The sequence below is a fragment of the Lepidochelys kempii genome, chromosome 27 (genome assembly GCF_965140265.1).
Source record: "Lepidochelys kempii isolate rLepKem1 chromosome 27, rLepKem1.hap2, whole genome shotgun sequence".
NCBI lineage: Eukaryota > Metazoa > Chordata > Testudines > Cheloniidae > Lepidochelys > Lepidochelys kempii.
In genome coordinates this window covers 18942048-18962108 of record NC_133282.1, presented here as the reverse complement: position 1 = coordinate 18962108, position 20061 = coordinate 18942048, and the positions used below count along the sequence as shown (strand labels likewise).

General features: G+C 52.4%; 1 protein-coding gene across 1 annotated transcript in view; it reads left to right on the top strand.

Moving 5' to 3' along the window:
* The first annotated feature begins 699 nt into the window (after window positions 1-699).
* The window catches only part of VAT1 (vesicle amine transport 1), a 25222-nt gene continuing 5860 nt past the window's right edge, over window positions 700-20061 (top strand). Inside the window, exons 1-5 of the mRNA XM_073326257.1 lie at window positions 700-1400; window positions 11952-12159; window positions 12664-12834; window positions 12942-13031; window positions 14392-14633. Coding sequence (XP_073182358.1) covers window positions 1053-1400; window positions 11952-12159; window positions 12664-12834; window positions 12942-13031; window positions 14392-14633 — 1059 coding nt within the window. The 5' untranslated portion in view covers window positions 700-1052. The remainder of the gene's footprint in view (window positions 1401-11951; window positions 12160-12663; window positions 12835-12941; window positions 13032-14391; window positions 14634-20061) is intronic.

The following is a 20061-nucleotide window of genomic DNA, read 5'->3' as shown; positions in this document are numbered from 1 at the left end:
GGTAGACATTGAATAGAACTGGATAGACAATTTATCCTTGTGGGACCCCATAAATAAGGGGTGTCGTGGCATTCCCCTGGCCCCCTGCCACCTCTCTGACATGGGACAGCACTCTCTCAAGGTGGACAGTGATGAATTTTGCTGGAGAGGCCCAGGAAGACCAGAATGGATGTCTCCCCACCATCCCTCAAAAGCTGATTAACATCCTGTTGCTAAAGTCTGTCCCATGATTTGGTCTGAATCCAGATTATTTGAACTAGAGCATCCCTTTTAGAAAAACATCCACTCTTGATGTAACATTTGCAGGGATGAGGAATCCAGCAGGACCCTTGCTAAGCTGTTTCATAGTTAATGACTTTCACTGTTCAGATTTGCACTTTATGAGCCCAGCTTGTTGCTGGCCTTTGGCTACCTTCTCTGGGAGCTTGGGTTTGACACTGGGGTCCTTACTTGTGGATTAAGTTCTGACTCCCCGTCCTCTCCCTGCTCTAACTCGCTAGACCCCCGCTCCGCTCCCAGGGTGGGGAAGAGAACCCAGGAGTCCGGGCTTCCAGCTCCAGCCTCTGCTACCCTGCGTGAGACGCCGCGCCCCGTGGAGGGAGCTGGTGGCTCCGCTCCGTGCGCCCCAGTCCACGTTTTCCCTCATTCCAGCCACGCCCCGGATTCCGGCTCCGGGTTTCCCCGCAAGCCCGCGCTCAGCCCAGCTGTTCGCAGCTGTCCGGCCGCGGCTGCCCGGTCCCCTGCGCCCGCCGGTCCCGGCCGCTGCCCCAGGGCCCCACACCCGGCTCCGGCCCGTCCGAGCCCCGCACCGCGAGCCCGGCCTCTGCCCCAGGGGCCCCTCCGAGCCCCGCACCGCGAGCCCGGCCGCTGCGGACCCCACCCGAGCCCCGCACCGCGAGCCCGGCCGCTGCGGACCCCACCCGAGCCCCGCACCGCGAGCCCGGCCGCTGCGGACCCCACCCGAGCCCCGCACCGCGAGCCCGGCCGCTCCGGACCCCACCCGAGCCCCGCACCGCGAGCCCGGCCGCTGCGGACCCCACCCGAGCCCCGCCATGTCCGGGGAAGAGGCAGCGGCGCCCCCGGCCCCCGCCGAGCCGGCCCCCCCGGCGGAGCAGCGGGCGGCGGGCGGCGGGGACGCGCCCCCGGCGGAGCCCCAGTACCGGGCCCTGGTGCTCTCGGGCTTCGGCGGCTACGAGAAGGTGAAGGTGCAGGTGCGGCGGGGCGAGCCCAGCCCGCGGCCCGGGGAGCTCGCCGTGCGGGTCCGAGCCTGCGGCCTCAACTTCGCCGACCTGCTGGCCCGGCAGGGGCTCTACGAGCGGCTGCCGCCGCCGCCCGTCTCCCCCGGCATGGAGTGCGCGGGCACCGTGCTGGCGCTGGGCGAGGGGGTCACCGGCCGCCAGGTGAGACGGGGGCCGGGGTCGGGGCAGGCGAGCCCGGGCGGGGGGCGAGGAACGGGGGCGGCGGGACAGGCGAGCCCGGGGATGGGGCGAGCCCGGGGGTGGGGGCGGGGAACGGGGGCGGCGGGGCAGGCGAGCCCGGGGGTGGGGGCGGGGAACGGGGGCGGCGGGGCAGGCGAGCCCGGGGGTGGGGGCGGGGAACGGGGGCGGCGGGACAGGCGAGCCCGGGGGAACGGGGGCGGCGAGCCCAGGGCTGGTGACCGTCTGACGGTCTCGGGGCGCTCCGCCCTTCCCGCTCCCAGACAGGGGCGGCAGCTGGGCGATGCCCTGGCGGGTCCCTCCCGGAAAAGGGGCGGGGGGTCCCCCCCATTCCGGCCACCGCTCCGAGGCCGGGAAACAATGGGGGCTGCGGTGCGCATGCGGCCGGGGGGCTCGGGAGCGGCCGCCCCAGCTCGCCCTGGGGCCGGGGCCGGGTTCCGCCCGCGCCTGCAGCCGGAGGCGGCTGGTCTCGGGGTGGGGGTGTGCGCTGTTAGGGGCAGCGGCCAGCGCCCATGTGGGGAGGGGGGTATTTGGGGCGATTTTCCCCTTGCTGTGGGGCTCTGTATGGGGGAGGTGGGCACCCCCACTTTGTGGCATATCAGGTCCTGGCGCCCCACGCTGCATCTAAATGTCTGCAGACGCACAGGTCCCGGATCTCCGGGATGGGCGGGGGGCTGCCGCGCCCCCAGCTTGGGGTGGTGTCCAGCACATCCAGGTTTACAGTTGGGTTCAGTGGCGCTCAGCCCCCTCACTGTACAAACTGTTCCCATGCCCTTGGCTGACAGTGGGACAATGGAGATGGTGATAAATCAGCCAATAATCCCGTAGCCTGGGTGAGGGGGGCGCTTCCTATCCAGGTGCCTTCAAAAACTGAAGTCCCTTGGTTGTGTGATGCAACATAGGGATAAAACAGGTATTGGCATCCTCCAGATACGTTTCAGGCCCCTGATACTGGCCATTACAGATATCCCGTGGCCACCAACGTAATGCCCTTTAAGCCGCGAACACAGTTTGTAATAGCTCTGTCGGGAGCCCCTCCTCATGCCTGTGGCCACGTTAACTAGTGGAAGCTAGACCTGTCTGTGATGGTACAATATCTATTCTGTGAGTTCAATAAAGAAACGTGGTTTTCGTTCAGCACAAGGCAGGAGAACAGGTTTCTGGTCTGTGCACAACGTATAGTGGGAGAATAATCTTGTGAAGGGCTGCAGAAATGACTAGGGAACAGAACCGCTTCCATATGAGGAGAGAGTAAATAGACTAGGACTGTTCAGTTTGGAAGAAAGAGGACTGAGGGCGGAGATGGGAGAGGTCTATAAAATCCTGACTGGTGGAGAAAGTGACTAGGGAAATGTTATTTACCCCTTCACATATCAGAAGAACCCCAGGGGGCATCCAATGAAATTAATAGGCAGCAGTTTTAAACATAAGAAAGTATTTCTTTGTGCAACTCACAGTCAACCTGTGGAACTCATTGCTAAGGGATATTGTGAAAGCCATAAGTATAATTGAGTTAAAAAAAGTACTAGATAAGTTCATGGAGAATAGATCCATCAATGGCTGTTCGCCAAGATGGTCAGAGACACATCCATGTGCTCCGGGTGTCCCTAAGACTCTGACTGCTAGAACCTGGGACTGGATGATAGGGTATGGGTACCTTAATAAATTGCTCTGTTTTGTTCATTCTTTCTGAAGCATCTGGCACTGGCCAATGTCAGAAGACAGGATACTGGGCTAGGTGGACCATTGGTCTGACCTGGTATGGCCGTTCTTATGTTCTTCTATATTACACTGTCCCTGTATTACTTTTCTCAGCAGGGGTTAGGCAAAGTGATTTCTCTTTATTGTCACTGTTACAAAAAGAAAAAACTGTTTCCAGATGGCCTATATTACCTGTGCTGGACTGAATGTCTATGACTGCTTCTCTACAAATGTAAAGTGTATCCGCCCACTCAGGGTGGGGCAGTTCCCATGAAGCTGGATTTAAATTAAACTGCTTTGAGGTCTCATTTTGTAGAAATGGGTTTAGTGAATTACAATTTAAATGGCAAAGAATTTCAATCTCATTAGGAGTTGTAAATCCAGCACTTGGCATATGTGCTGAGACATCACACTTTCTTGCGACAAAATTGTCTTCAAAATAAAAGCAGTGTATGCTGATTTGGGGGCTTCCATCAAAAGCATATTTATGTGCTATTAAATGCAGTGTGTGTGTGCAACAAAGGTGGTCTGTGGAGATGATCATATTAACGCATCAATCTCGGAGGCTAGTTTCTCTATGTCATTGTCTTTATGGGCAGAGCTGATTGATGAATGTTACTTAAGAGCTCTTCAATAGTAGAACAAAGATTCTGTATTAATTAGCTTTTTCTAAATATATGTAATTCTTTTATTTAATGGTTGCCTGCTCTAATCCCACTGCCACTAGCATTGTGGATGAGTCAGTAGAGATGGTTGGCTGCTATAATAACACAGGTGTGCTAGAGAGGTGACTTGCTCAGGTGCAGGTGTGAAGCTTTCAAATTAGAGTGGGCAGAACTGTTGATTACAAACTGGTTGTTTTTATTTTGACTGAGATGTTTTGTCTCAACACTCTGTAGCTGCTGTCAGGTGCATCGTTCTACAATAAGGAGGAAGTTAGCTTTAATGATGTTTCAGACCTGGATATGCTGCAGGGGACAGTATATCTGCCTGTTTCTGATCGTTATGAGATATGTAATAAACATTGACTATGCATCTAACATGGCTTAATCTAGGGGGAAGGAGAAGAGCCTTGGCTAAGCTGTCTGAGCATTAGAATACTTGGCAGTAATGATTTCCACCACAGATCTTCATCTGCTTTTAAGCTACCTAAATGAGTCTTTTTCTGGGAAAATGCAGCGTCTCTCAGGCCATACTCTATGGATTCTTTCCTCATTTTTGTGTCTTTAAGTTTTAGTGTAGCTGATTACTGTTTGTCGTCTACTTGTTGTCCAGTTCTCATTTTGAGGAATTAAGCTGCTATATTGTATTCCTTTCTCCCTGCCCTCAAGAGTTTACAACCTAGATAGACAAAGGTTGGGATTGATTTCTGGACCCTCTAAGCGCTACTGCAATAAAAATAGCTTACTATTAACGTACTAGATCTGCTCTGGAACAACATACGGTATATATTTCATTTAAAGATCGGTTTGGGTTTTTTTAAAAACACTTCCACCCCTCGCCAGCTAATAGCAGGTTTATTTAATAGATTGCTGTTTTCATAGTTTCTCCCAGAGAGTTTAAATGGATGTTAATCTGTCTGGCAGATCAATCCTGCGTGTGTTATAAACATGTTAGTTCTGGGAGTCATGTCTCACTTCAACTAAATGGAGGACATTTCCAAGATCGTCTTGAAATTCACCACTGGTTGTAGAACCTTAAAATTACCATCGTTCCTGTGGCTGACACCCACCCAGAAGTGGTTAGTACCCTCCTGGCTTTCCTCCCACCTAGGGCAGGACAGGTGAAACATGTTGCTCATACCCACTTGCTGGTGAAGGGCTCTCAGCAGAGCAGATTGGAGTAGCAGAATGCATCTGCCTGACATCAGCAGTTTGGGGAATAAGTACAATTTAAAATAAAAAATAGCGTCCAGGTTCGGTAAACTTGTGGCTGGCTGCGTGACCGTTTGAACAGGGGTCATCCTTGCTGTCCCCAGGAAAGGAGGGAAGACGCGGTGATCCTACAGTGAGCTGAAGGCCGTGTGCTCAACCCCCCCGTCCCCCCCCTCCGTGTGTGTGCATGATGTATGTGGCAAATGCTTGTGCATGTGGTAAAAGGGTTCATGTAAAAGGTGAAGGATGCAGAGCATCAATAACCCTTTTTTCCTGACACTGCTGCCAAATAAATACAGGATTTCCTGCCAGCAAAGGAAGATGGTGTTTTCTTTTAGCATGAAGGATGCATGGCTCAGGAGCAGTGGAGGCTTCAGGGGTAAGCAGTTCCAGTGGCGTTGATTTTACATTGTCTCCAGAACCAGTTTCAGGCATCCACCAGCATGCTGGGGGGAGGCTATTTATTGGCAGGAAGAAATGTCTAGCTATAACTTAATTTAAAAGGAGAATCTTCTTGGGAATCTGGCTAATATGAGATCAGCTGCTGAGGCCCTTTGTCTAAGGGTCACCTGGCTGGTGGCCTGCATGGACGGGAATCTCAGGGGAAAATAACTCTGTGCGCTGGCTGGAGCAAGCTGCTACCTGAGCCAGGTTCCAAGATCTGAGATTCTATCGGAGGTAGGTGAGGGCAGTGTCGCGAGGCAGACAGTCTTTGAGAGAGGGGAGATCAGATGGAAGAGTGTGGAGCTCTTATTTCTGTTTTTTTATGAGGCTTTGCATGAGCAAAATTGCGTGCTCATTGGAGTTAGCGAGAACCCCTGTGTTGCTCTCCCCTCCACCCCATACCTGGCAGCCTGAGCGCTGTTTCTGAATGCGGCCAAAACACGATTGGCCCCAGTTTCAGCGTGGAAGGCAATTGCTACAACTATTGCAAACGCTGTTTGCCAGCCTTAGAGCTGACGAGGCCTCAAGGGCACGAGCAGGTTAGCCGCTGCGAGGTCTTGCTGAGGCCAATGCAGCATGATTCTGGCGTTGCTCTGTAGATCATGGTTATCTTTGGAAGTTCATCGGACTGAAATGCCCTCTTTGTTCTGTTTCTCTCATTAAAGCTTTGGTAGCTCATTGACAGATGTGCCAAGTTTTTTTCCGTCACCTGTTATCATTGGGTAACAGAGTCGTGACCGTTTGAGACGTGTCTAGGGAATGTATTCGCAAAGCCTCTCAAACAAACCTCGATATTAAATCTGATTCCATTACACTCGCCCCTCCCCCCAGCGAAAACATTTCAGTTTGCTCAAGTGTAAATGCCAAACCCACACAGCTATGAGCCTTTCCGCTGCCTCTCTGCTGTCCAATATGCTGCTATCTGGTTTTGCTGGCCCCCCTCCCGACACATGAGGAACAGATGCTCCCTGTCTGGGGGGATGAGAGCAGCTCACTGGAGAGGCTTTGGGTTTCGTGCATCTGGAAGCAAAACTAAATTTGAAAGATTTGCACTCACACTGAAACTATGGGTACATCTGCATTGCAGGTAAACACCTGTGGTTAGCCCATGTTAGCTGACGCTGCGAGGGAGGAGGGTCCCAGAGCCCAGGCTCCAGCCCAAGCCAGGACATCTACACTGCAGTGTAGCTCCACAGATCGGCTGCGAGCCTGAATCAGCTGAGACAAGCCAGCCACGGGTGGTTAACTGCAGTGTAGACACATCTTGTCTTGTGTCACAGTACACAGCCTGTTCTCTGTGCTCTTAAAGTTACAAGAGAGGTTCAAGGTGGGGGAGTTAACATCTTTTATTGAATCCACTTCTGTTGGTGAGAGAGACGTGCTTTCGAGCTTGTGCAGAAGTCCAGTAAGTTCGGCATGAGGTGAGAGGACTGTGTTGTCCTCTGTACTTCCTGAATATAGAGCAAAGTGAAATCTGAGGGTCTCCTTAGGTGTCTGGCAGGACAGGCTTAAGCTCTTAGCTTACCCCATGCACTTGGGTTTACTGGGTGGCATCTGAATGCAATGGCTGCACATTTTGAGAATTCGCTCCGTCAAGTTGCCACATGGAAAGGCTTTTTCCACATGTGCATACCCTTAAGCTGCCTTTGAAGAACGTCAGATTCTTGTATCTGATAGAAGCATACGTAGTTTGTGGAGATATGGTTGGTTCATACAGTGGTTATTCCATGTGTCTTAGTTGTACGCTGTCCACCCCCTCCCAGTGCCATCAGAGAGTAGAGCTGGTTCTGTTGATATCATCCTTCAGCCGTGATGTAAGCACCGTTGTGATGTTGAGTTCACCTGCAGCCATGTTGTTTTCTGCTGTGATTCCCTCGGGATTTGCGGGGTCAGACCATTTAACAAACTGTCCTGGAAACTGCTCTTACGTTGAAATATTTCTCATCATTATCTGAGGTTTCTTTTAAGAGCAGAAGCTTAAAGCAAAGGCCTGTATTGTGGAAGGAAATCTCTTCTACACAAAAAGAAAAGGAGACGGCTGTTACTCTGAAACCTGTCTTCTACACAGGCTTCCCTGCTGATATCCTAGCAGGGAGTTTTTGGTGCAACTATTGGACTCTGTGGCGAAATCACTTCCAAAAGAGGAGAAATATATGGAAATTGCCTTTGTGACTTATCAGCTGACTCGTATAACAAATGTCACATGCCTCTTTTAGTGCAGAGTTCAGAGGGGCTCAGTTACTTCCCCAAAATCCTTCTTCAGAAAACCCTGGAGGCATCAAGAATCTAGAACTGGTCATTGCACATACTGTTAAAATATAAAAAGTCTGGTAAAAAATGCAATGCTTTCCTAGTCACTCCCTCCCTGGACTGATGCTCCTAGAGTACCCCCTTCACAACCTCATTTGGGACTGTGAGAGCAGCTAACGTTTGGGACAGTGTTTGAGTTCTGGTGATTGGTAACTCCGCATTCCCAAAGTGTATTATATTGTTTCACAGCTAGAGTTGCTGCTTGAGCAGTTAGTATTGGCACTCCATAAATAACATCCTGAAGCACGCCCCAGAGCTCCAAGCCTTTGCTGGGTAATACTGACACCATGCCAGCTTTCTGCACCTAGCTCTGTAGTCGAAAGGCACCAGGCATGAATGTCTGGACACTCTTAACCTTCCCTTAGTCATTCAGAATGAACAGTGATGCAAACAGAGCATGAAGCAGATGACTCTGCTGGACTGAACAGCACCTTAAAGTTGGGCATGCTATATTCAAAGACAGATCTTACTAACCCAGTGCAATCATCTGCCTAGGAGCCTCTGTCCACACGCAAACAAATTCAGCCATGAACATAAGAGCAGCCATACTGGGTCAGACCAATGGTCCATCTAGCCCAGTATCCTGCCTTCTGACAATGGCCAATGCCAAATGCTTCAAAGGGAATAGAATAGGGCTATTATCGGTTATCCATCCCATGTCATCCAGTCCCAGCATCTGGCAATCAAAGGCTTAAGGACACCCAGAGTATGGGGTTGAATCCCTGACCATCTCGGCTAATAGCTAGAGCCTTGTGCAATTATGAAATCTGTATCCACATCCAATCCATGCTCCCAAACATTGTCTGTGGATATAAAGCAGATACTGATAGGCCATTCCTAGGCCTGTCCTCCAGGAACTTACCTAATTCTTTTTTGAAACCAGTTATAGTTTTGGCCTTCACAGCATCCCCTGGCAATGAGGTTGACTGTGTGTTGTATGAAGAAGTACTTCCTTTTGTTTGTTTTAAACCTGCTGCCTATTAAATTCATTGGGTGACGACCCCCCACCCCGGTTCTTGTGTTATGTGAAGGGGTAAATAACGCTTCCTTAGTCACTCTCTCCGCACCGGTCATGCTTTTATAGGCCTCAAGCATCTCCCTCCTCAGTTGTCTCTTTTCCAAGCTCAACAGTCCCAGTCTTCTTAATCTCTCCTTATAGGGAAGCTGTTCCATCCTCTCAATTATTTGTGTTGCCCTTCTCTGTCCTTTTTCCATTTTTAATCTCTTTTTTTGAGATGGGCAACCAGAACTCCACGCAGTGTTCCAGGTGTGGGCGTACTATGGATTTATACAGAGGCATTATGATATTTGTGGTCTTATTATCTGTCCCTTTCCTATGGTTCCTAATATGCTGTTCGCTTTTTTGATGGCCGCCGCACATTGAGCGGATGTTTTCAAAGAGCTAAGCACAGAGACTCCAAGATCTTCCTTGAGTGGTAACAGCTAATTTAGACCCCATCATTTTATAGGTATAGTTGGGATTGGAAAACATAATGTGCATCACTTTGCACTGATCAGCATTGAATTTCATCTGCCGTTTTGTTGCCTAGTCATCCAGTTTAGTGAGATCCCTTTGGAACTCTTTCATCTGCTTTGGACTTTACCCTGAGTACTTTAGTATCGCCTGCAGATTTTGCCACCTTCCTGTTTTACCCCTTTTTCCAGATCATTTATGGATATGTTGACCCATAGGTGATGGGGGGAGCACAATTGAAAGGATGGGGGGGGTCACGTGACCGCCCCACACATTGCTTCTGCTGCCCATCCATTGACCCTTTATATGCTCCCCTCCTCGCTGTCCTCCCCCCACTTTGCCCCTTCACCCACCACCATCCCCGCTGCTCCTCCATAAACCCCCGGTGGAGCGCGTCCTGCGCCCAGCGCTGTGTGGAACCCCTGGCGGGAGCTCTCAGCACACCTGTAGCCTGCCCACCGGGCTTCTTCCTCCCCAGCTGCCTCTGGCCGGGCCAGCGCCCCAGGAAAGCCCAAGACTCTCCTACATGGGGTGCTGCCCAGGAGGAACCAAGCCCTGCATGTACCAAAGCCGCCCGGAGCCCCTGCTGGTGCCAGGTGGACGCTACACGGGCACGGGGGAGCCACCCCTCAGAGAAACGCTGGAGTAGGGAGGGGAAGCAATTTCCAGCCGAACCTGCAGGCTCCGCAGCGGCCCCCTGGGCAGGGGCTTAGCATCCTCTTCCCCCCGCTGCCCCGGTCCTGGTCCCAGTGAGCATGGGGCTGCTCCGTCCCCTAGGCGATGGGCGCTCTCCCCTGCTGAGCCACCTCTGGCTAGGCTCCACGGCCGCTGAAGCCCCTGCAGTCAGGTTTTCCGGTGCACAATGCCTCTTCCCCCAACAAATTGTGTTCATCAATGTCTGATCATTCTGTTCTTTACTACAGTTTCAACCAGTTTGCCAGGTACTGAGGTCAGGCTGATGGGCCTGTAATTGCCGGGATCGCCTCTGAGCCTTTTATAAAAATTGGAGCCACGTTAGCATCTGGTCCAGAGGCTGATTTAAATGACAGGTTACATTCCACAGTTCTGCAGGTTCATCTTTGAGTCCTTCAGAACTCTTGGGAGAATATCATCTGGTCCTGGTGACTTATTACTGTTTAATTTATCGGTTTGTTCTAAACCCACCTCTATTGATGCCTCGGGTTGGGATAGTTCCTCAGATTTGTCACCTACAAAGAATGGCTCATGAATCTCCCTCACATCCTCTGCAGTGAGGACCTCTGCCGGGGTGGCCAAACTTACTGACCCTCTGAGCCACATATAACAATCTTCAGAAGTTTGAGAGCCGGGGTGCACCTGCTGGGGCTCGGGGCTTCAGCCCCATGGGAAATGCCTGTTGGGAATTGGGGCTGAAGCCCTGCTCCTGCTGAAGCCCCAAGACCCGCCCCCCTGCAGAGCAGAAGCCCCGACCCCATTACCCTGCTTCAAGGCAGAGGTCCCGAGCTCCACCCCCAGTCTGGTAGGTAGAGAATGGGGGGAGTGTGAGGGGGGGCCCCTTGAGCTGCACTTTAAAGGTAAAAGAGCCGCATGTAGCTCGAGCCACGGTTTGGCCACCCCAACCTATTGAAAGAATCATTTAGCTTCTCTGCGTTGGCTTTGTCTTCCTCGAGTGCTCCTTTACCACCTCAATCCTCCAGTGGCCCCACTGATTGTTTGCAGGCTTCCTGCTTCCGATGTACTTAAAAAACATGTTGCTAATAGTTTTTGAGTCCTTTGCTAATTGCTCTTCAAATTCTTTTTGGCCTGCCTCATGGGAAAATTCTGTGCTGCTTAGAACAGTGATGTTGCTGCAATGCCTGGAGAAGTCAGAACTGCCAGGTATATAAACCAGTGCAGGAATCTCTGCAGAAGTTGTAGAACCAGAGAGGAATTTGCAAGTGTCTGCAGAGAAATGCATGGTATAGCTTCAGCTCCATGACTGGGCTCTTCCGCACAATGTCTGTATCCATTTCAACATCGTTAAAGTGCTGGATATCCTGTTATTGTTTGAGAGCTAGCAATGAGAATGGTCCCTGCCCTAAGGAGTTTACACCAACCACTGTGCCACTAGGAGCCAACGGAAAACCTGAAGTGAGCCCCTGTGTCAGTCTTCTGAGCTGCCTGGCAAAGTAGAAAGTACAAATTCTCTCCACTGTGGTGTCATGCTTACATCGCTAGATCACATGGTCCCAAGACACTGCTGCCTTCAAGCAGACAAGGCCCCTGTTAGAGAGGTAACTCTCAAAGGGAAGCAGGTGTCACAGAATGGCTCGAGGCCTTGGACAACTCCTTGGTCCCTGTTTTGGGAATTCTCCCCCCCCACCCCTCCCTGCCTTGCCTCAAGTTTCAGCCCAAGCTTCATGTTCTAAGTGAAACTAAACTCCAGAAGTTTGCTGCTCCCTTTTCCAGTCCAGTATGTCACACCAAGCCGGGCCGACACAGTGAGTAGTGTCGTGTCAGGGAGCCTGGCTAGGGGGATGGCTGTATGTGTATTGAGTCTGTGGAGGAGGCAGAGAGTCTCGGCATTCCCATCCAGAGACCAGGAGCAGTCCAGGCACTGGAGGCCTGGTGCTTGTGCTGAGTGCTGTGGGCTAAGTGCAGACTGGGATGCACAGGATGCTGGGTGTGACCTCCCTGCCGACCCAGAGCATGCCACTATCCACCCTCCCTCTCCCTTTCTCTCTCTGGCCGTAGGTTGGTGATAAGGTGATGGTGCTGGCCAGGGCAGGGCTCTGGCAGGAAGTCGTGACTGTCCCAGCCAATCAGACTTTCCTGATGCCTGACGGAATGAGCTTCGAGGAAGCAGCCGCCTTTCTGGTCAACTACATCACGGCGTACATGATCCTCTTTGACTTTGGGAACCTGAGACCCAACCAGAGCATCCTCATCCACATGGCTGCCGGTAACGTACGCCCAGCACGCCCCGACAGGGCTCAGCCTATGGGGAGTTGGCTTCAGAGCGGCCAGTCCAGCTGCTGGGAGGGGACATGACTTAGGCTCTTGGACAAAGAGGTGACAACCCTGATATAAAGGCTTACACAGATCAGTTACACAGGTGCTGGGTTGGCAAAATATCCCACTGCGCTATTGGCTGATCCGATCCACACCCCGGCCTGTTGGATGGCACACGGTAAAATCAGATGGGTCTGGTTGTATTAAAGCCCTGAGCGCCATAGTGAGGTGGCAGATCCCAGGGCCATATTAGTTCGCCTGAGGCCATCAAGCTCTTAGGCTCAAAGCATGAGTTTTTCTGAGCCGCAGACAAACCCTTCGCGCTCAGATTGAGCCGTGGCATGGAGTCAGGTGTGTGTGTGTGCGGGGGAGGGTGGGAGCACCACAGCCGGCGGCTGGTTTGTCTCCTATGTCCTGCCCGCGCCTCTAATTCCCCCGTTGCTGCCTGTTTCAGGGGGGGTGGGAACGGCCGCCATTCAGCTCTGCAAGACGGTGGAGAACGTCACCATCTTTGGCACTGCCTCTGCCTCCAAGCATGACGCCCTCCGGGAAAGTGGGGTCGCTCACCCCATTGACTACAGGAGTATGGATTACGTGGAGGAGGTCCGGAAGATCTCCCCCAAAGGTACCGTGAGGGACGGGGTGGGATAGGGCTCCCCTACCCCGCTACAGGCCTATCCCTCAGCAAATGGAAGGAAACAGCCTGTTACTCTTTGTGCAAACTCTCTCTAGGAGTCGACATTGTCTTGGATCCACTGGGAGGATCAGACACGTCCAAAGCATTCAACCTCCTGAAGCCAATGGGCAAACTCATAACCTATGGTAAGTATGAGGGAATGATGCGTCTACCGAACAGCTGACCAGTGGTTCTCAAACTTTTGCCCTGGTGACCCCTTTCACATAGCAAGCCTCTGAGTGCGACCCCCCCTTACAAATCAAAACCACTCTTTTTCATATTTAAGACCATTATAAATGCTGGAGGCAAAGCGGGGTTTGGGGTGGAGGCTGACAGCTCGCGATCCCCTGCGTAATAACCTCGTGACCCCCTGAAGGGTCCCAACCCCCAGTTTGAGACCCTTGGCTGATGTCAGCAGGCCAGATTCCCTGTAGGGTGGGGTTATGCATTAGCGCCTGGGGGGTGGCTCTGCATGAGAGCACTCGTACTGGTTTCCCCTAGCCAGGTCCTGAGGGAGAGCAGCCCACTGTGGCTGGTTACCACATTAGTCTGAGCTCTAGATTCTGCTCTGTCTGGAGGATCACACAGGTGAGAGAGCCAGATTCCTACTGGGGGTTTGGTTCGCTCATGGCTCATTTTGAGAGCTGCAACCCTAGGTTCCTGTACTCTTTCCCTGCCCGAGAGATGCAATTCACTCCACTCCATACGCTGACCTCTGCCTCCGGTATCAAATCTCCCCTGCACAGAGAGTTGTTTCCCAGTCCGAATACACACATGCAGGGCGAAGTGGGATCTGTGTCCTGCACACGGGATCAGTTGCAGTGAGTTTATCCTAGTTCAGGCTGACTTAATTCGCAGCACTCACAGAAGCTCACTTTTTTTTCTGTGGGGTGTGTGGGTGACGCGGTTTGAAGCTACCGAATACTTCTCTCTCCGTTCCCCAGCTGCAAAACACAGCGATTCTGTCCCCACAGACAAAGCCCTCACACAGCCCGACGGGATATGCAGGAATCTCACGCTGACTGCATTCCCTCCCTTGGCATTGGCCTCCTCACTCTGTGGACTGCAGAGTGTTTTGGCAGGATTAACCATTACAGCGGGCCAGGCTCCGAAACCCTAGCTTGGGGTGGATTCGGCCAACACGGCTGGCTGCATTTTAGCATCAGCAGTACTCTGACGTTGCACCAGTCTCACTGGCTTGGCACCTAAATCTAGCTGTGTTAACTTGCTGCCTGTCCTAAGATAAGAAACTGTCCGGTTTTGAATACTTACCCTAGCAATGACCCTGCACATCTGCTGGCCCAAAGGGGTCTCTGTTGCATCACTCAAAGCCTATTTGCTTCTGCCTTTCTTTGGTAGATCCTGGCCTTACCTGATCCTGAGTGTGCAGGTGGAGTGAGTATTCTGTGCTCTCGGAGCTGTCTTAGATCTGGTGCACTGGGTTCGTCACCAGGCATTAGCTTTTTGAGAGCTCTGAGCGTGACTGTGGCCTTGACTTCCTCCTAGGGGTGGCCAACCTGCTCACTGGGCAGAAGAAGAACCTGGTGGCCATGGCGAAGACATGGTGGAACCAATTCAGTATCAACGCTCTGCAGCTCCTGCACCTCAACAAGGCCGTGTGCGGCTACCACCTGGGTTACATGGATGAAGAATTTGAGCTCATTGGGGGTGTAGTGGCCAAGCTGGTTAGCCTGTACAACCAGGGCAAAATCAAACCCAAAATAGACTCCGTATGGCCCTTTGAGCAGGTGAGTCTGAGTCGTGGTGCAGGCTGGCAGCCTCCGTAAGAGAGAGAGTGCTGCAGGGAAAGCTGCTGCTCCTGTTCCTAGCTGGGTTCGGCAGAGTTCTGGGTCACGGTCTCTGGGATCGGTTTTGTTTTGCAGTCGAGGTCCCAACCAAGATGGGCTGCGTTGTGCCATGTGCTGGATCTGGACACACTGAGAGAGTCCCTGAGCCAGGGAGCTTATAATCTAAATAGACAAGCCAGACAAAGGGTGGGAGAAGGGAATATTATTATTTCCATTTCACAGACAGGGAACTGGTCCAGAGAGATTAAGTGTCTGGCCCGGGGTCACACCGGGAGCATCAGAGCTGGGAAATGAACCCAGATCTCCTGCATCCCAGTTCAGTCTCAGCCACAAGACCACCACTCTCCCCCCGCAGTGCTCTCATGCAGAGAAGAGCAGTGCAGCTCTTCAGTGGAACTGGCTGGGTGACTGGCATCTGAACTAAGTGGCTGAAGCCTTCAGCACTCTGTGCCCAGTGTCCCTTTGATTTCCACTGGATTTGGAGCGTCAGGCTCTCTGAGGCAGGAACTGTGTGTGCCCTGTGCCTTGCGCAGTGGGGCCCTGATCCTCGACTGCACGCTAGCACAATTCAGATAATAATTGCTCTCCCCTGGGAGACCTGGGTTCAAGCTCCACCCTGGAAGCTAAGCCAGAGGTGAAGGAGTGCAGCCCTTGTTCCCCCAAAGCTCTGGCTGGTTAAGGAGCATCGTCCCTTTTCTTGCAGGGAGTCTCCTAGTGCGTTAACCTCTACTTGCCTCCCCCCCAGTCCAAACTGGAAGGATGGAGATTGGATCTTGGAGCCTTGAGGATGGGTTTAAATTGGGGCACTGTGGATTACAGGAGACGCTGACTTGCTTAGGGAACTTGTACTCAGCAGTGTAAACCAGGGGGGCTGGAACAATGTGTACAGTGGGGGTGCTGAGAGCCATTAAATCAAATTATAAACCCTGCATATGATGGAAACCACTTCAAGTCAGGGGGTGTAGCAGCATCCCCCGCACTCCTTGTTCCAGCACCTATGGTGTAAACTGAAGCAGATTATCAAGATCGGTGCTGTTCACAGGATTAATGAATCTCCTCTCCGCCAGGCAGAGAGCTACCAGCAGGAACTCAGCTTGGATTGCTAGTGTCAGAGCCAGGTGTGGCTGCTAGTGGTAACGGAGCGAGCAGAGAGTGCCAAGCGCTAAGTGGTATCTTGGAGCAGAGACCTTGGGGGAATCTGGAGTAAAATGCAGGAGGCCTCTAGGGGCTGGTAATGTGCTGGGTGTCTGCATGACTGCTTTCCGTTGGTCCATGTGTGGTAAGCCTGGAATCGCAGCTCATCAGAGAGGTGTGCGTGTGCAGGAGAATTGGAGAGTGAACTTGCACATCAGATAGCTTCACCCCAAAGTCCCCTGTACAGTGCTGTGAGGCCTTGGGGCCGCGGAATCCCTGGGGCCAGAGCAGGGGAACCCCGTTGCAGCGGTGGACGGCAGAGTCCTGGGGAAGAGGCCAATGTACTGATTTCACTCAACAGCTGTTGGCTCCTACATGCTCCTCACTGGGTTTGGGTTGGCACGGGCTGTGGTTTCTCCCTGCGGGGAGGGTGGGGAGAAGGGGGCGTATCCTGCTGAGTATGTGTTCTTATTGTGTCCTGCAGATTCCTCGCTCTGAGTGGGAGACATCCGTGCTTGTTCTCTTCCCCTTAGCAGAGTAACTCTCTGTCTGTGCCTAGGGCTGCTCAGTGTGCCCTGGGAACTCTCTGCTTAAGCAGCCAGCCCACGCAGAGGAGGAGCCTTGTTCCCAGCCGTGGGAGTGCTGTCCCCACAGCACAGGCTGCCCTGCAGAAAGCAAAGGGGGAGTTGGGAGTGGCCATGGGAGGAGTGTGGCCAGGCTTGTGCTTGCCGTTGGGAGTTGTGGGTGCATTGGATGCTCTCATCCTTGGCGTGGGGAGTGTTGGAGCCGGCGGTGGACCTACCCGAGTCCCTGGCTGCGCACTGCGAGTGCAGCTTCTGCACTCAAAGGCCCAGCCTGGGTCCCAGGTGCACCTCGGTGGAAGGTGTTCTCACGTCCGAGGCCAGCAGTTCCCGTGGGCTGTTACTTGCGTAAATTCCTGAGCTCTCCCTCGCTTACACTCCCTCCACTTCTCCAGCAAAGCTTTGCTGGGAGCCCCTGTGTCCTCTCTGCAGAGGGGGCGGGTACCTGACCTGCTCGTTTCCGGGGGGGCGGGAAGGGGAACACTGAACATACAAAGAGCAGGAGAATTAAGTCACTTTCTTCTTGTTTTAAATGCCTTTTAGACTGAGGTTTCGAGGCGTTCCCAAGCTGTGGACGGAGAAAGGGCTAAAGGGCTGAGTTACATTGATTAATTACAAACAGCAGCGCTGCACGCTGCATGTGGGGCGTGTGCTGTGCGTGTCATACTAGAGACTGCATTGAATCTCTGCTCAGTAATTACAGAGGAAACTGTATGTGGGTGGGTGGGTCATTTTGTTGCTTTACCCTCAGATTTTTCTGCTGATTGGAAACTGAGGCAGCAGAACAAAGTGGAGATGCTGCAAAGTGAGACTGCGGCTTCCTAAACGGCTGTTACACATTTCTGCATTTGGTGCATCCTTATGTCCAGTCAAATTCTGCTGTAGACTCTGGGCTCTCCACCCTGAGCTGTCTCTGGGGCTGGGGGAGCTCTTACGAAACTAGATCTTTCTGCTAAACCCCGCATGTTGTAATAGGTGGATTCAAACCAGCGTTGCTAACGAGAGAATTCTCCTGATGCAGACCCTGCCCTGCTCCGCTCAGTCACATAGCACAGCGATAGTTTGTGATGATGGCTCTGCAGAATGGTCTTTAACAGTGTGATGAAAAAATTCCCAAACCAAGTATTCTAAAGGGCCCTAAAAGAGTTGAGGATCAGAAAACAATGCCTGGCTGGAGGATGGCAGAGAATTACTGCACTGGTTTCCTGTCACCATTTGTGACCTAGTCCAGAGTTAAACAATGACTTCAGACGAAATGGGCTCTGAGAAAAGAGCTGACATCTTTATCGCTTCACAGCGAGAGACCAGGACCGGGATAGCAGGGGTCCTGTGGGTCGGGATTCAGGGGCATCTGCAGAACTGGGAGTGAGGTGCACGGGACTGATAACGAATGGGACTCTGGGTTTGAAGATGAGCTGGGATGTGGGCACAGTGCCTGCCACAACATGTCTTGGTTTCAGGCACAACACAGCTCCAAAGACTTTAAACAGGTTTTAGAGGGGTAGCGTGTTAGTCTGTATCAGCAAAAACAACAAGGAGTCCTTGTGGCACCTTAGAGACTAACAAATTTATTTGGGCATAAGCTTTCGTGGGCTAGAACCCACTTCATCAGATGCATGGAGTGGAAAATACAGGAGCAGGTATAAATACATGAAAAGATGTGAGTTGCCTTGCCAAGTGTGAGGCCAGTCTAACGAGACAATTCAATTAACAGGAGGATACCAAGGGAGGAAAAATAACTTTTGTAGTGGTAATGAGAGTGGCCCATTTCAAACAGTTGACAAGAAGGTGTGAGTAACAGTAGGGGGAAATTTAGTATGGGGGAAATTAGGTTTAGGTTTTGTAATGACCCAACCACTCCCAGTCTTTATTCAGGCCTAATTTGATGGTGTCCAGTTTGCAAATTAATTCTAGTTCTGCAGTTTCATGTTGGAGTCTGTTTTTGAAAGTTTTTTTTGTTGTTGTTGTTGAAGAATTGCCAACTGGAAATCTATCTGCAACTGAAATCAACATTTAAAAAAACCCTGACTCCTTTCCAAGCCTGGGGCGAGTGCTGTGGTGCTGTTAAAAGTCCTTTAATCAAGTCTGTCTTCAAAGGAGATACATAAGGTGGCTGGAATGTAGTCAAATGACCACTTGACTGCTGACTCTCCCTGAGCTCCTTGTGTCTGCCCAGAGCAAGGGATTGTCTGGCTAAGCTGTGGTCACATGGTGTTTTCTCTGGAGATAGTGGTGGTTCTGTTAATCGTATTGCCCATTGTTCTCTGCAGAGATTGTCAGCTTCTGGCATACACTAGAATTGCTTAACCCTCCTCTACAGCTCCAGACCTTGAAATCAAACATCACCGTGTGGGGCAAGAGTGCTGGTGGATCGTGCTCAAGAGCAGGGCTGGAGGGAGCTGTGCGCCCCTCCTGCCGAGTGGGCCAGAATCTCCACTGGGGAGCTGATTTGTAAGACAGGCAGCCTGGAGTGGCTTTCTTACCCGAAAGCTGCTGGCCAGTAGCAATCGTGGGAGCCAGGGGTTAAGTCTCAGGAGTTTGCTGGACTCTACCAAGCAGCTTCTGGAGCCTGCTGATATAGCTCTGATTTCAGTCTAAGCATGTCAGGCTGCCCGAGCTCAGAGCGGCCCAGGAAGTCTCTGCTTCTCTGAGCTTAACTGTCCAGGCTGCCTCATAGGTGTTGGGCAGAGGCCACCCAAGTCATCTCCGCTGTCAGTGAATGGACAGTAATGCATGGAAGTGTGTTAGCCCTTCAGGCCCAGCCAGGGGCAGAAGTCCTCTCCAGTGAGGAGCAGAGCTGGGTGACTTGTTCCCCTTCACCCAGAAAGAATAGCTGCTTCTCAGGTCTCGACAGCAGAAGCCAAAAGAGATGGGGGGGAGATTCCCGTAAAGGGTCTCGGAGTAACCTGGGCCCAAAATACAGAGGTGCAAAGGGCTTAAAGAAGAGTGATGGAACTGTCTGTCCACTAGCTGAGTCTCACCGAAGGGCCAGCATGGCGTGGCAGGAGGGCGCTTGCTACGCTAGAGCAGCCAGTCTCCAGGGGTGGGGGAGAGAGGGATTTGGCAGGAACGTCGCGGCAGGAAGGAGCAGATTTCTCTTTCCGATGGTAGTTTGTAGCCCCTTTGCTGCTAGCAAAGCGTGTGCATTCGCTCGTAGCCGTTGGTGTCAGATTGGCTTCTGGCCCAAGCACTGGTTGGAGCAATACATGCTTCGTGCCTGTGCCATGCTCTCGCTGAAGCATTCAGCTACAGCTACGGGGATGGAGACACCACAGACAGTGGAGGCAGGGCTGGGGTGTTCACCCCATTTAGAACCCAGCATGGTGGCCCTGAACATGCACCAGGAGCATTTTCCTGCCCAGTCCTGGGACTTCCCAAGCCTGCCCTGACTCGACAGTGGGTGAGGGAGATGTTTGCCCAAACTGAAGTGCCTGCTAGATGTTAAGACCGTGCTGTCAGCTTTGTGTTGGGAAGTGCCGTGGAGTGGGCCCTTCTTTGAGTCCCGTTCTGTGAGGTGTGGGGGATGCAGCTGGGAAACCCTTCCGGAGCCGGGGAGACACTCAGGTGCTTACCAGGTAGTTAGTTACCTGGTAAAACATCTTATGTCGGCCTCCCCTGCCCTTGGTTCTGATCTCCCTTTCCTCCCGTTCCCT